This window comes from Solanum lycopersicum, chromosome 10 (assembly GCF_036512215.1).
Source record: "Solanum lycopersicum chromosome 10, SLM_r2.1".
Taxonomy (NCBI): Eukaryota; Viridiplantae; Streptophyta; class Magnoliopsida; order Solanales; family Solanaceae; genus Solanum; species Solanum lycopersicum.
Window position 1 is genome coordinate 56,981,810 of NC_090809.1, and position 15,460 is coordinate 56,997,269.

At 30.8% G+C, this 15,460-nt stretch overlaps 1 protein-coding gene across 1 annotated transcript; it reads right to left on the minus strand.

Annotated features, from left to right (window-relative positions):
• Window positions 1-13,391: 13,391 nt before the first annotated feature.
• LOC109121300 (uncharacterized mitochondrial protein AtMg00810-like) lies at window positions 13,392-13,850 on the minus strand. The gene has a single exon (XM_019215978.2). The coding sequence runs from the start codon at window positions 13,848-13,850 to the stop codon at window positions 13,392-13,394; it is 459 nt and encodes a 152-aa protein (XP_019071523.2).
• Between the last annotated feature and the right edge of the window lie 1,610 nt (window positions 13,851-15,460).

Consider the following 15,460-nt stretch of genomic DNA (forward strand, 5'->3'; position numbering starts at 1 on the left):
GTACTTGTGCCTTGTACTGACCCCTACTTGTATGTTTCTCTTTGTTATTTGTGGAGTGCAGCAAACATACCATCGACTTCGACTCGTTCGCAACTCTAGCCAGTCTTCAGTATATCAGAATTCAGGGTGAGCTACTGTTTCTAGCTCGGACTGGACTCTCTCCTTCACGTCCTGATGTCTTGAAGTTCGGACATGGACCATCTCTTTTACTTGTTTTAGTTTCTTGAATACTCTTAGAATTAGAAACTTGAGGATAGATGTTCTTGGTGTGATGACTTCCAGATTTTGGGGATAATAATAAGTATTGAGTTTTAGAAGTTATTTAATCGATGTTCATTAATGAGTTTTAAGTCTTTCGCATTATATTCTGTTTATATTGTATTGAAATGTTGGGGTTTAGATTGGTTGGTTCTCTCACATAGTAGGATAAGTGTGGGTGCCACTCGCGGCTCGTTTTGGGTCGTGACAAGTTAATTGCATAAAATTGGAGACTCGGAAACCTCCCTAAATGCCCTTATTTTGCAACATACCTTCGTCCCTTTATGTCCCATACAAATCCTTTCATGCCAACATCAATTTTGAGAGTTTTACTCACCTTAATTCGATACTTGAGTTTCTTAATATCTTAGATGCTTGAAAAAATAAATCAAGCTTGGACATATTGTCACACTCTTTTTTTTTTTTGCACCACACTTTAACACAGTTTAAAAAAAGTTTTTTCAATTAATATGATGTTTTGATAAGGGATTACTTATTTACAAAGTCGTCATCTGTCACACCTCTTTTTTTTCCACATTAGACGGCTTTTTATAAAAAAAAGTGATAATGCACAAGTACCCCCTCAACCTATGCCCGATATCTCAGAGACATACTTATACTGTACTAAGGTAAAAAATTTACTTTATAAACCATATCAAAATCATGACATTTATTAAACATCAACTTTGGTAAGTTTACTACTCACAGTACTGGTGCTGAAGTACCAAGTTCACAACTCGAGTAACATGAATCTCTTTGGTCAATCTATAATCAAATTCATACAAATTTCAAGTGAGGTTCTATGTTTAAGCTAATTCTGTAACTATTTAAATTACCCAACCCTCAAGTTTTAGGTTTGATTATCAATGTGTCAAAGTATCTTATTCTGTAACGAATATAACTTCAATTTCAGCAGCAACAAGTTAAAAGCTCTAAATATTCATATCTTGTGGTTGCTTAAACAATTTTCTTAGATATTACTACAATTAAAAGCAACTCAAGGTCAGCATGACAATGTAATTTCCAACTAATGCTACTGGGAGCACACTTTGGCATTAGTAGTATAAAATATACTTCAATCTATTGGTTTCCTCTAGCCCAAATCCATTGATCAATCATGTATCTTGATACTCATAAATAGAAAGAAAATATATATGATTTATCTGTTTGTACAACCCTTGTTGCCAACTATTAGCCTTTAGTATTTAGATTTCAAACACCTATAGTGAAATACCTAACTAATAATCTCGGAGAGGCTGTAGGATAAGAAAAGCAAAAAGGATTTACCTGGAAGCGAAACCTTCGAATAGGTCTCTTTCTCGTTCTCCCTCACCCTTTCATTCTTTCCTCTCTTTCCTGGTCCTTCGCTGGAAATAGAAACACAACAGCTCTGTTTTTCTTCTCTTTTTTTATTTAAACGTTGAAAGTTGCAACGTGGTTGCCTAGAGCTTTTTTCCCAATTCTTTTTTTTCCTTTTAAGCAAATAGATGATTAATTCTCTTTTTCTTAAACTAATGATATATATATACTTGTTTAATTATAGGGTATTACAATGAAACATGTTCACGTAATTTCAAACACACATATTCGATTTTCACATGAAACCCACACACAAACTATTAATATATCGACGCGGGACCTTGACCAGATCGAGTACTTGATGTATAAAGACTTTGTGAAAATATTATTTTGGATTATTTTTACTTTAAGTTTCAAATCTTGTCGGCTTGGTATGCATATATGCCTCGAGATGCGTTGGATAGCCAGTTTTACCCATTGATTTTGTCTTGATGTCCCTATCATTATATCATTCTTACTTTATTTCTTTTAATTTTTATACAACTAAAATTGTTATTACCTAAAAGATATTGAGAAATAGATAAATTGAACTCACCCGGTTCAAGTTTATATACTTATAACAAATTATTCAAATTCTAGAAGTAGAGTTGCAATGTGTTACACTAGTGGCCTGATCCGCTATAACGGCGTCGCCATAGTAGTTTCCCCCTCTATAGTACATGTACAAATTCTACAGCTCCTGCACAGATGTCCTGCTATAGTGGTGTGATGTCCGCTATAGTTGATTGCACAAAATTGGAGACTCGAAAACCTCCCAAAATACCCTTATTTTGCAACATACCTTCGACCCTTGGTGTCCCATACAAATCCTTTCATGCCAACATCAATTTTGAGAGTTTTACTCACCTTAACTTGATACTTGAGTTTCTTAATATCTTAGATGCTTGAAAAAATAAATCAAGCTTGGACATATTGTCACACTCTTTTTTTTACACCACATTTAACACAATTTAAAAAAAGTCAATTAATATGATATTTTGATATGGGATTATTTATTTACAAAGTCGTCATCTGTCACACCTCTTTTTTTACCACCTTACACAGCTTTTTATAAAAAAAAAAAGGATAATGCACAAGTACCCCTTCAACCTATGCCCGATATCTCAGAGACATACTTATACTGTACTAAGGTTCTATTACCCCCCCCCCCTAAACTTATTTTATAAATAATTTTCTACCCCTTTTTAGCCTACGTGGCACTATTTTTTCTGGGCCCAATGCTGGTTGACTTTGTCTTCAAGCTAGTGCCACGTAGGTTGAAAAGGGGTAGAAAATTACATATAGAATAAGTTCAGGGGGTAATAGGACCTTGGTATAGTATAAATGTGTCTTTGAGATTTCGGACATAGATTAATGGAGTACTTGTGCATTTTCCCTTTACCTTAAAGTAAAATGTCTACACATTTTCCCCCGATGAATTAATTAAGAATTTTTTTCTTAGTGTAGACTACTATGGTCACTTTAAATTTGTGCTTGGGAAAACATTTCAATTTGAGTTAATGAATTTCTATTAAAATGTCAAACAAAATGTTGTACATTAATGATGAGTTACTTGAACGGCTTTTTAAATTCTACATTGCAAAATTAGACTATTTGCTTTTATATAAATGGACTTATAAGTCAAGAATATGATCAACACAAAAAAATATAATAAGAGCAATGAAAATGAACCGTGTATGTTCATTTTTCTGTTAACTATTTTTAATACAAGTCTACTAATAGATTTATAATATTAAAAATTAAAATATATTATAAGATCCTCCAATGAAATTAGAATGGATTGATATTGTAATCTATCTTTACAATTTGATGTGTGGGTGTATGTATAATGTATATGTGTGTTCCTTGTTGGTAAGTTTTCTTTCTCATTTCATCAATATTATATCACTGTTTTATTTTATAATTTATTTTATTAATATATTGATTTGTTTAACTTTTTTCATTTTATATGATAGGGTGACATGTACATTTTATTACTTTTCATGTTAATTGATTTGATATAACATATATTTTTTCTTTAACATTTTCTCATATATTAGATAACATATCAACATAAAACACTTATATAATTTGAACAGAAGTTACTTCAGTTCGAATAATTAGATCTACCTTTGAAATGGAGATTTTTTACTTGGAAAGTATATGTTTTGCTACTTTAAGGAGTCTACGTAGTACGAATTCAGTTCAGTTGCATAATTAGGTTTTATAATCAGAATTTTAAATTAAAACATAATAAAATAAATGTTAGAAAAGGATTAAAAATTCATTCTCTTATATAAAGAACAACCTTCAAGTAGACTACTTATAAATAGTTTTTGAAATAAAAATTAATTTACAGAATTTAACTAATCAAGGTTACAATTGTAAACATAAGTACAAACATATTGTACAATAGTACCACTACTTGAGCAAAGACCATTTCCATTGTATTTCTGAAAGCATTCTTTTTTGCAATCAGAAAGAACACATCATTTTGGATTCAGAATTTTCGTACATCTGTGTTGTGCATTCACTTGACTAATATCCAATGCAACTGCAATCAAAGTCATTAAAAATAATATTCACTACACACATGTAATAAAAAAAAAGACTTGAATTGTTTATTTTCATCATAAGTTTGATTGTGCCTTCTATTAACATAGAGAATTTTTATATATTCATGTGAAGTTGACCTATAACATAAGATAATTAACTCTCTATATGAACTCAAAGATGATTACTTGAAAAACAAAGAAACAACCTATTAGAACCAATGATATTATACATATATATCATGAAACATTCCTCACATTATCAAAATATAAAATTTATCCTCAGCACTTTAAGTAGAATATATTTCATAAAAATGAATAGGTAAAATCTCAAAAAAAAAAAAAAAGACAAAAGACAAACCTGAAATTATGAGAAGGAAACAAAGAGCAAAGTTAAAAAATTTGGCCATTCTTAATCAAAATTATTCTCAAGTTAATTTCAATAATATACTTTTTTATAAAGTGCAAGAGACTATTTATAGTGTATTTTTGCAACATATTGATAAATATAAATGGATAATAAATCAAACTAATTTATTTTTCGTCCATTTATAATTCATTTTCTTATTGAGAAGTTATGAAAGGTTGTTCAAATTTTTGACTAGGATAAGATCTTTGAGAACTTATAAGGTAACATAACTATTATATTCTAATTCATAATCATATATATGTTCTATGTCTAATATGTTAGGATAAAATGACACATGTATATATTTTTCTTAAAATGATTAAAAGATCCTACCAAAAAGAATTGATGATTTTTCAATCTTAAAAATTATTTTTCCTTTCATTTTTTATACAACTAATAGGTAGTATCAAAAAAATTTGAGAAAGAGATAAATTGTATATTATATCAATAATTAATATTGTAGTATCGTTTTATGAAAATTAAAATTATATTCACGTGGTTAACACAACAATAAGATACCAAGTGTGATTCACAACTCATATCTTGAGAGAATACAAAGTAGCCAAATACACACGTTTTATCCTTACCTTAATGGGTAAAAATGTAATTTTTGAAAAAACTCAGCTCAAATTATAAGTATTCAATGAACGATTAAATAAAATAGCAAAATACAAAATGAATGACCAATATATCATAGCAATACACATAATGATGAAAAATTAACCAATATCACTAAATGAAGAAGAAAGGAGGAGGCTAGGCCCCTACTTCTCTCATTGCACGATCATAACACTATATTATTCACTAATATTCTATCCTTATCATCAAACTTCATTCACATAAAGGGTTAATTGGTAATTTTTTTGCCAATTAGTGGATAAGTTTATTTCCCTCTAAAGGATTTATAAATTATTTATTAGAATGCCAACCTTCTATCCTTATCATCAAACTTCATTCACATAAAGGGTTAATTGGTAATTTTTTTGCCAATTAGTGGATAAGTTTATTTCCCTCAAAAGGAAAAGTACTATTATAGAATGTGGACTGAAATTTGAGAATGCCAAAGCATATGGGAATTAGCTGATATATTATTGACTTGAATTCCTTGTGTGATTGTGTTTTATTTATTTCACCCGTATAGTTGAGATAATTGAGGTGGTTATGTATTATATTCATATTGATTGATTGAGATGCGTCATCATTCCCTCTATTGAAACAATATTGTGCACATGCATAGAGATGAGACTGAGTATAAGTTGGGCACGTGGAGATCGTCCGTGCTGGGGATGGTGAGATGTTAAGATTGTAATTTGGGCACGTGGAGACCGTCCGTGCGAAAATTGTTTGATATTATGATAGTGCGTTGAGATCGTTCGCACAGACACGTGGAGATCGTCCGTGTCGGTATATGGACCTCGCGAGTCCCCCATGGGTCATGAACTCTCGATGTATTTCCGAGGAGTATCATGTATATACGGTTGAGTGAGTACTGGGTATTCTGAGACATATCATTACATGGTATCATATTGCATTGCATTTCATCCCATCATTCATTCTTGATGATTTTATGTTTCGTTTGGTGTTTGGAAAATACTTAATGTTGATTTCCTTTATTGATGAAACTTAAATAGTAAGTGTAATATATATATATATATATATATATATATATATATATATATATATATATATATATATATATATATATATATATATATATATATATACACTTGTATAATCTAAGAATTTATTTTCTTATATAACTCCTGTCACTACTTCTTCGTTGTCGGTCAATGAGACATACTGGGTACACGTGGTTTCGTACTCATACTACACTTGCTACACTTTTTGTGGTGCATATTGAGTGATTGACTTTCAATTTGTGAACGTTCTTCGAGATTGGATATGAGTTTGAATTATCTTGGAGTTGTGGTGTGCTGTTTGGGATATTCTGCGGCCCACACCTTCAGTCTACCTCTATTTATTAGGTTATTTTGTTATGCTGATAGGATAATTCTTATGTTTAGATTTTTATATTAGTTTGGAATTGTATCATATTGTAGAAGCTCTTGTACTTATGACACTAAATCTTGGGGTAGTTTTATTTATATTCCGCATTTATTTGAATACTTAGTATGTTAGATATTAGTTTGATACTTATCTTTCTCACGTTTAAGTTGAATTGGTGATACTTGTTGGGTTGGCTTACCTATCGGTTGGGAACATAGGTGTCATCACGACTCGTGATTTTTGGGTCGTGACAATATACTTATAACAAATTATTAAAATTCTAGAAAAGGAGTTGCACTGTGTTACTCTAGCGGCCTGATCCGCTATAACGGCGTCGCCATAATAGTTTCCCCCTCTGTAGTACATGTACAACCTCTATAGCGATGTCCTTCTATAGTGGTGTGATGCCCGCTATAGTTGATTACATAAAATTGGAGACTCGGAAGCCTCCCTAAATGCCCTTATTTTGCAACATACCTTCGTCCCTTGATGTCCCATACAAATCCTTTCATGCCAACATCAATTTTGAGAGTTTTACTCACCTTAATTTGATACTTGAGTTTCTTAATATCTTAGATGCTTGAAAACATAAATCAAGCTTGGACATATTGTCATACCCTTTTTTTTACCCCACCCTTTAACACAGTTTAAAAAGAGTTTTTTCAATTAATATGATGTTTTGATAAGGTATTACTTATTTACAAAGTCGTCATCTTTCACAACTCTTTTTATACCACCTTAGACGACTTTTTATATATAAAAAAAAGTGATAACGCACAAGCACCCTCTCAACCTATGCCCGATATCTCAGAGACATACTTATACTGTACTAAGGTTCTATTACCCCCCTGAACTTATTTTATTAATAATTTTCTACCCCTTTTTAGCCTACGTGGCACTATTTTGTAGGCCCAATGCTGGTTGACTTTTTCTTCAAGCTAGTGCCACGTAGGTTGAAAAGGGGTAAAAAATTACTTATAAAATAAGTTCTGGGGGTAAAAGGACCTTGGTATAGTATAAATCTGTCTTTGGGATTTCATACATAGATTAATGGAGTAATTGTGCATTTTCTCTTTACCTTAAAGTAAAATGTCTATATATTTTCCCCCGATGAATTAATTAAGAATTTTTTCTTAGTGTAGACTACCATGGTCACTTTGATTTGTGCTTAGGAAAATATTTCAATTTGAGTTAATGAATTTCTATTAAAATGTCAAACAAAATGTTGTACATTAATGATGAGTTACTTGAACGGCTTTTTAAATTCTACATTGCAAAATTATACTATTTGCTTTTATATAAATGGACTTATACGTCAAGAATATGATCATCACTAGAAAATATAATAGGAGCAATGAAAATGAATCATGTATGTTCATTTTTCTGTTAAACTATTTTTACTACAAGTCTACTAATAGATTTATAATATTAAAAATTAAAATATATTATAAGATCCTCCAAAGAAATTCGAATGGATTGAAATTGTAATCTATCTTTACAATTTGATATGTGTGTATTTATAATGTATATGTGTGTTCCTTGTTGTTAAGTTTTCTTTCTCATTTTATCAATATTATATCACTTTTTTAACTTATAATTTATTTTATTAATATATTGATTTGTTTAACTTTTTTCATTTTTTATGATAGGGTGACATGTACATTTTATTACTTTTCATGTTAATTGGTTTGATATAACATATAATTTTTCTTTAACATTCCTCATATATAAGACAACATATCGACATAAAACACTTATATAATTTGAACAGAAGTTACTTAAGTTCGAATAAATAGATCTACCTTTGAAATGGAGATTTTTTATTTGGAAAGTATATGTTTTGCTACTTTATGGAGTCTACGTAGTACGAATTCAGTTCAGTTACATAATAAGGTTTCATAATCAGAATTTTAAATTAAAACTTAATAAAGTAAATGTTAGAAAAGAATTAAAAATTCATTCTCTTATATAAAGAACAACCTTCAAGTAGACTACTTATAAATCATTTTTGAAATAAAAATTAATTTAGAGAATTTAACTAATAAAGGTTACAATTGTAAACACAAGTACAAACATATTGTCCAATAGTACCACTACTTGAGCAAAGACCATTTCCATTGTATTTTTGAAAGCATTCTTTTTTACAATCAGAAAGAACACATCCTTTTGGATTCAGAATTTTCGTACATCTGTGTTGTGCATTCACTTGACTAATATCCAATGCAACTGCAATCAAAGTCATGAAAAACAATATTCACTACACACATGTAATAAAAAAAGACTTGAATTGTTTATTTTCATCATAAGTTTGATTGTGCCTTCTATTAACATAGAGAATTTTTATATATTCATGTGAAGTTGACCTATAACATAAGATACTTAACTCTCTATATAAACTCAAAGATGATTACTTGAAAAACAAAGAAACAACCTATTAGAACCAATGATATTATACATATATATCATGAAACATTCCTCACATTATCAATATATAAAATTTATGCCTCAGAACTTTAAATAGCATATATTTCATAAAAATGAACAAGCAAAATCTCAAAAAAAAAATACAAAAGACAAACCGGAAATGATGAGAAGGAAACAAAGAGCAAAGTTAAAAAATTTGGCCATTCTTAATCAAAATTATTCTCAAAGTTAATTTCAATGATATACTTTTGTATAAAGTGCAAGAGACTATTTATAATGTGTTTTTGCAACATGTTGATAAATAAAAATGAATAATAAATGAAACTAATTTATTTTTTGTCCATTTATAATTCATTTCCTTGTTGAGAAGCTATGGAAGGTAGTTCAAATTTTTGACTAGGATAAGATCTTTGAGAACTTATAAGGTAACATAATTATTATATTCTAATTCATAATCATATGGATGTTCTATGTCTAACATGTTAGAATAAAATGACAAATGTGTATATATTTTTCCTAAACTGATTAAAAGATCCTACCTAAAACTAAAAGAATTGATGATTTTTCAATCTTAAAAAAAAAATCATTTTTATACAATTAATAGGTAGTACCAAAAAATATTTGAGAAAGAGATAAATTGTATATTATAAGTGTTGTAAGCAATATCAATAATTAATATTGTAGTATCGTTTTATGAAAATTAAAATTATATTCACGTGGTTAACACAACAATAAGATACCAAGTGTAATTCACAACTGATATCTTGAGAAAATACAAAGTAGCTTAATACACAGGTTTTATCCTTACCTTAATGGGTAAAAATGTCATTTTTGAAAAAACTCAGTTCAAAATATAAGTATTCAATGAACGGTTAAATAAATTAGCAAAATACAAAATGAATGACTAATATATTATAGCAATACACATAATGATGAGAAATTAACTGATATCACTAAATGAAGAAGAAAGGAGGAGGCTAGGCCCCTACTTCTCTCATAGCACGATCATAACACTATATTATTCACTAATCTTCTATCCTTATCATCAAACTTCATTCACATGAAGGGTTAATTGGTAATTTTTTAGCCAATTAGTGGATGATTTTATTTCCCTCAAAAGGATTTATAAATTATTTATTAGAATATATGTCAATTAAAACCTTGAAAAACGTTGTTTGCAATGAGAAATGACATGATATGATTATTTAATAGTTTTAGTTAATTATTACTCCCTTTTATCCTATAACAATCTATTTTATCGTGATTTAAGAGAGGGTAAAAATCTAAAATAGAAAATATATTTTTGGGCCTCTTTTGGAATTACCTGTAACAGAAATCAATAACGCAGCCAACCAATATCATCTTTTTCCTACCTTATTCATCAATAAACTATTCGAAGAGTAAAAATACTAATTCCAATTCCAAAACATAAGTCTCATACTAGACACCAGTTTACAATACGAAAAAATACTCATAACTTGTAATAAAAGTAATGACTATGGAGCGACTCTAAGAATTCCAACAAATGTCTATAACAACTAATAAGATTGTTATCCACGTGAACAAGGGCTCACCGGAAATTGTCAAATCGAAAGCTCTAGACCTTACCAATGTCAATTGTATTCTCTGTAAAAAAAATAAATATATAGCAAGGAGTGAGACGTTTGCTCAATCAATAATAATACTTAACCACAACCATTTTAATGAGATACAAGTCAGAAAACATGCTAGTATGATAATCAAATGGTGTAGTAATGCTTTTTCAGAAATCATATTAATATTCATCTCATGTGCCTCATATAAGCAAAATCAATGTAAATACTTAATAGTAAACTTAGAAAACATTTATATATCAAACCTTATACTTGGGAGGTTTTCAAGGATGAATCATGCAATTAGTGTCGCTTTTCTTTAAGAAGCAACCTATAACAGTGAATTCCTCATAAATGACTTAAATACTCATATCGTTACATCCCTACTCGAGGGATATTGGTAACGGTATAATAGTTCTACCTTTCCACTAGAAAGGGCTTTATCGGTAATTAGTGTGTAATTACAAGGTGTACCTCCCAATTATGTTCTTTTGATTCAGTAGAAGCATTTCAAAATCGAACAAATTATTTAAATCTTACCATATCATATCCTTTCAAAGTTTAACAATCAGCTGTCAAACTACTATTTCTCAAATAAGTGTAAAAATTTTTCAATAACAGTAATCATATCTTGTAGGAATGAGATCATCTCAAATAATCTTCAGTATGATATTCAGTAATAGACTTGTCCCACATGCAAGTTCAAAACAATCGGTAAAAAATTTACTTTATAAACCATATCAAAATCATGACATTTATTAAACATCAACTTTGGTAAGTTTACTACTCACAGTACTGGTGCTGAAATACCAAGTTCACAACTCGAGTAATAGGAATCTCTTTGGTCAATCTATAATCATATTAATATAAATTTCTAGCTAGGTTCTATGTTTAAGCTAATTCTGTAACTATTTAAAATACCCCACCCTCAAGTTTCAGGTTTGATTCTCAATGTGTCAAAGTATCTTATTCCGTAACGAATATAACTTTAATTTTAGCAGCAACAAGTTAAAAGCTCTAAATATTCATATCTTCTGGTTACTTAAACAATTTTCTTAGATATTACTATAATTAACAACAACTCAAGGTCAGCATGACAATGAATTTTCCAACTAATGCTATTGGGAGCATATTTTGGCATTAGTAGTATAAAATATACTTCAATCTATTGGTTTTCTCATGCCGAAATCCTTTGATCAATCATGTATCTTGATTCTCATAAATAGATATAAAATATATATGATTCATCTGTTTGTACAACCCTTGTTGCCAAACTATTAGCCTTTAGTATTTAGATTTCAACACCTACAATGAAATACCTAACTAATAATCTCGGAGAGGCTGTAGGAGAAGAAAAATAAAAAGGATTTACCTCGAACCTGAAAGCGAAACCTTAGAATAAGTCTCTTTCTCCTTCTCCCTCGCCCTTTCATTCTTTAGTCTCTTTCATGGTCCTTCGATGGAAATGGAAACACAACAGCTGTGTTTTTCTTCTCTCTTTTTTTTTTAACGCTGAAAGTTGCAGCGTGGTTGCCTAGGGATTTTTTCCTAATCCTTTTTTTTCCTTTTAAGAAAATATCTGATTTAATTCTCTTTTTCCTAACCTAATGATATATATACCCTTATTTAATTATAGGGTATTATAATGAAACAAGTCCACGTGATCACAAACATACATATTTGATTTTCTCATTAAATCCACACACAAACTATTAATGTATCGACACGGGACCTTGTCCCGATCGAATACTTGATGTATAAAGGCTTTGTGGAAATATTATTTTGGATTGTTTTTATTTTAAGTTTCCAATCTTGTCGGCTTAGTATGTATATATGTCTCGAGATGCGTTGGATAGCCACTTTTACCCATTGATTTTGTCTTGATGTCCCTATCATTATATCATTCTTACTTTTTTTCTTTTCATTTTTATACAACTAATTGTTATTACCTAAAAGATATTGAGAAATAGATAAATTAAACTCACCCGGTTCAAGTTCATATTATCAAAATATCTACTAAAATAGAGAGAATTGAAAATTTTTGTATATTGTTTAAAACGTGTATTGAACTATGCCTAGTATATCTGTATATCTACAATTAATAACTGACTTAAGCTTAACTAACTAATAATAACAGAATTAGTATCTAGCCACTAACTCTATGACACTTGTACAAACTGTAACTACTTGGAAATTTCAGCTCTTCATCCACTTTCTTCCATATGCTCAATACCCCCTTTCAAGCTAGGTGGTATGAAGATGTTCTTCATTCCTAACTTGGATACTAAATGATCATGTTGCAACTTTCTCAGGCCTTTGGTAAGTATGTCTGCAGCTTGTTCAACAGAAGACAAATGTCAAAGTATGTACAAGCCTACTTTGTATCTTCTCCCTAATAAAATGACAATCTATGTCAATATGCTTTGTTCTCTCGTGGAACACAGGGTTTGCTGCTATTTGTAAAGAAGCCTTACTGTCACAGTATAGTTTCACTGGTAATTTCATTTCAATACCTAATTCTCTTAACATTCCAATCAACCAAATAACTTCAGCTACTATAGATGCCAAGCTTCTGTACTCAGCCGCTGTTGAGCTTCTAGACACAGTAGGCTGTTTCTTGGACTTCCAAGAAATCAATTAATTACCAAACATAATCATGTACCCAGTGATGAATCTTCTTGAATTAATACAAGACCCCCAATCAGCATCACAAAATCCCTGAAGAGTGTTGGTTGGTTTAGCAAACATCAAGATACCAAAACCAGGAGCTTGTTTTACATATCTTACTACTCGAAGAGCTGCCTCCATATGTCATGACTTAGGAGCATGCATAAACTGAGTAAGACTTTGCACAGCAAAGGCAATATAAGGCATGGTAATTGTAAGGTACAATAATCTTCCAACAAGTCTTTGATATTCACCTGGATCCAACAGAACATTACCATTATCAAGCTTGAAATGATCATCAAACTCTGAGGTTGTCAGTTTCTGGTTGACCTCGACTGGTGTATCGCATGGTTTTGATCCACTCATTCCAGAGTCTGATATCAGTTCCATGGCATATTTCCTTTGATGCATAAGTTTTCCTTCTGAATTTCTTGCAAACTCTATACCAAGGAAATATTTGAGATCTCCTAGGTCTTTGATTTTGAAATTACTCTTCAAAACCTGTTTGGCATTGTCCATTAACCTTTTGCTACTTGCTGTAATCAATAGATCATCTACATAAATCAATACTATCACAATTCCTTCTACTGTCCTTTTTGTCATCAATGAGTAATCCAAATGACTTTGATGAAACCCTGCTTTAATCAAAGCATTTGAGAGTTTCACATTTTATTGCCTAGAAGCTTGTTTCAATCCATAAAGTGATTTAAGTAGTCTACAAACTTGTGACCCCTTACTGTTATCACTGTTGAGTCCTAGTGGTAATTGCATATATACTTTTCCTGTAGATCTCCATGTCAAAAAGCATTATCTACATCCATTTGTTGAATTCTCCATCTATTTGTTGCAGCAAAAGAAATTACAGATCTCACAGTCACCATTTTTACAACTGGAAAAAACGTTTCTTGATAGTCAAGACCCTCCTTTTGATTGTAACCTTTTTCTACCAATTTGGCTTTAAACCTTTCTATAGCACCATTAGCCTTATAATTTATCTTGAAGACCCATTTGCAACCAATTGCCTTCTTACCTGGTGGCAAAGGAACTACCTTCCAAGTCCCATTACTCTGTAGAGCTTCAATTTCAAAATTCATTGCTTCAACCCATATTTTATCCAAAATAGCCTGTGCATTAGACTGTGGCTTAGTCTCTAGAAACTTCTGAGCTATAAAAATCTGATAGGGGAAAGCTAGATTATCATAAGTAACATTATCTTCAATGGTTTATAAACAAGAGTTTGCAGACTTGGAACATGGTTTTGTGATGAAATCTTTTGCCAGATAGGTGGTCTACTAACTCTTGTTGATGTTCTCCTTACTGGTAATTGTCCAACTGGATCTATAAATCTTGCAGCTTCAACCACTGTCTCAGTTCCAATTGAATCAATAAGTAGTGCAATATCACACCCTCCAAGCCTTGCAACTGGAAACTCTTCACCAATTTTAGTTGGATGAAAAATAGACATTAACACAGTATCATCTGCATCTATTTTATTTAGATCATCCATAGTGCATGAATGAAAAGGAAATACGTGCTCATGGAAACATACATCTCTACTTGTAAAGAAGACTTTATTTTGTAGATCATAGAGCCTATAACCTTTTTGAGTAGTTCCATATCCCATCAATACAGATTTGATAGCTCTTGCCCTAACTTGTCTCCCTTAACCAAGTTTGTTGCATAACACAAACATCCAATGACTCTCATGTGTGATAAGATGGCCTGTACTTGATACAACATGAAAAAAGGAGTTTTATTCCTTAAAACAGTATATGGCACTCTGTTAATGATATAGACAGCAGCTGTGATGCATTCACCCCAAAATCTAGAAGGCAAATGACCTTGAAATCGAATAGCCTTGGCAGTTTCAAGGATATGCCTATGCTTCCTTTCCACCACTCCATTTTGTTGTGGAATGTGTGGGCAGGAACTTTGATGACAATACCATCATAATCAAATAACTCCTTACATTGAGTATTAAAGAATTATCCCCCATTATCAGATCTAAGTACCTTAACTTGCCTTCCAAATTGAGTTTTTATCAAAGTCAGAAAACTTTTAAGTAATGTGCAAACATCAGATTTAAGGTGCATCAAGAATGTCCAAGTCCATCTAGAATGATCATCAACTAAAGTGAGAAAATATATCATATTATTATGAGTAGCAACTTTGTAAGGTCCCCAAACATCTATATGGATCAAATATAAAACAAT

Coding starts and splice junctions, on each gene's coding strand:
- LOC109121300 (XM_019215978.2), bottom strand. CDS start 13,850: ATGACAAAAAGGACAGTAGAAGGAATTGTGATAGTATTGATTTATGTA.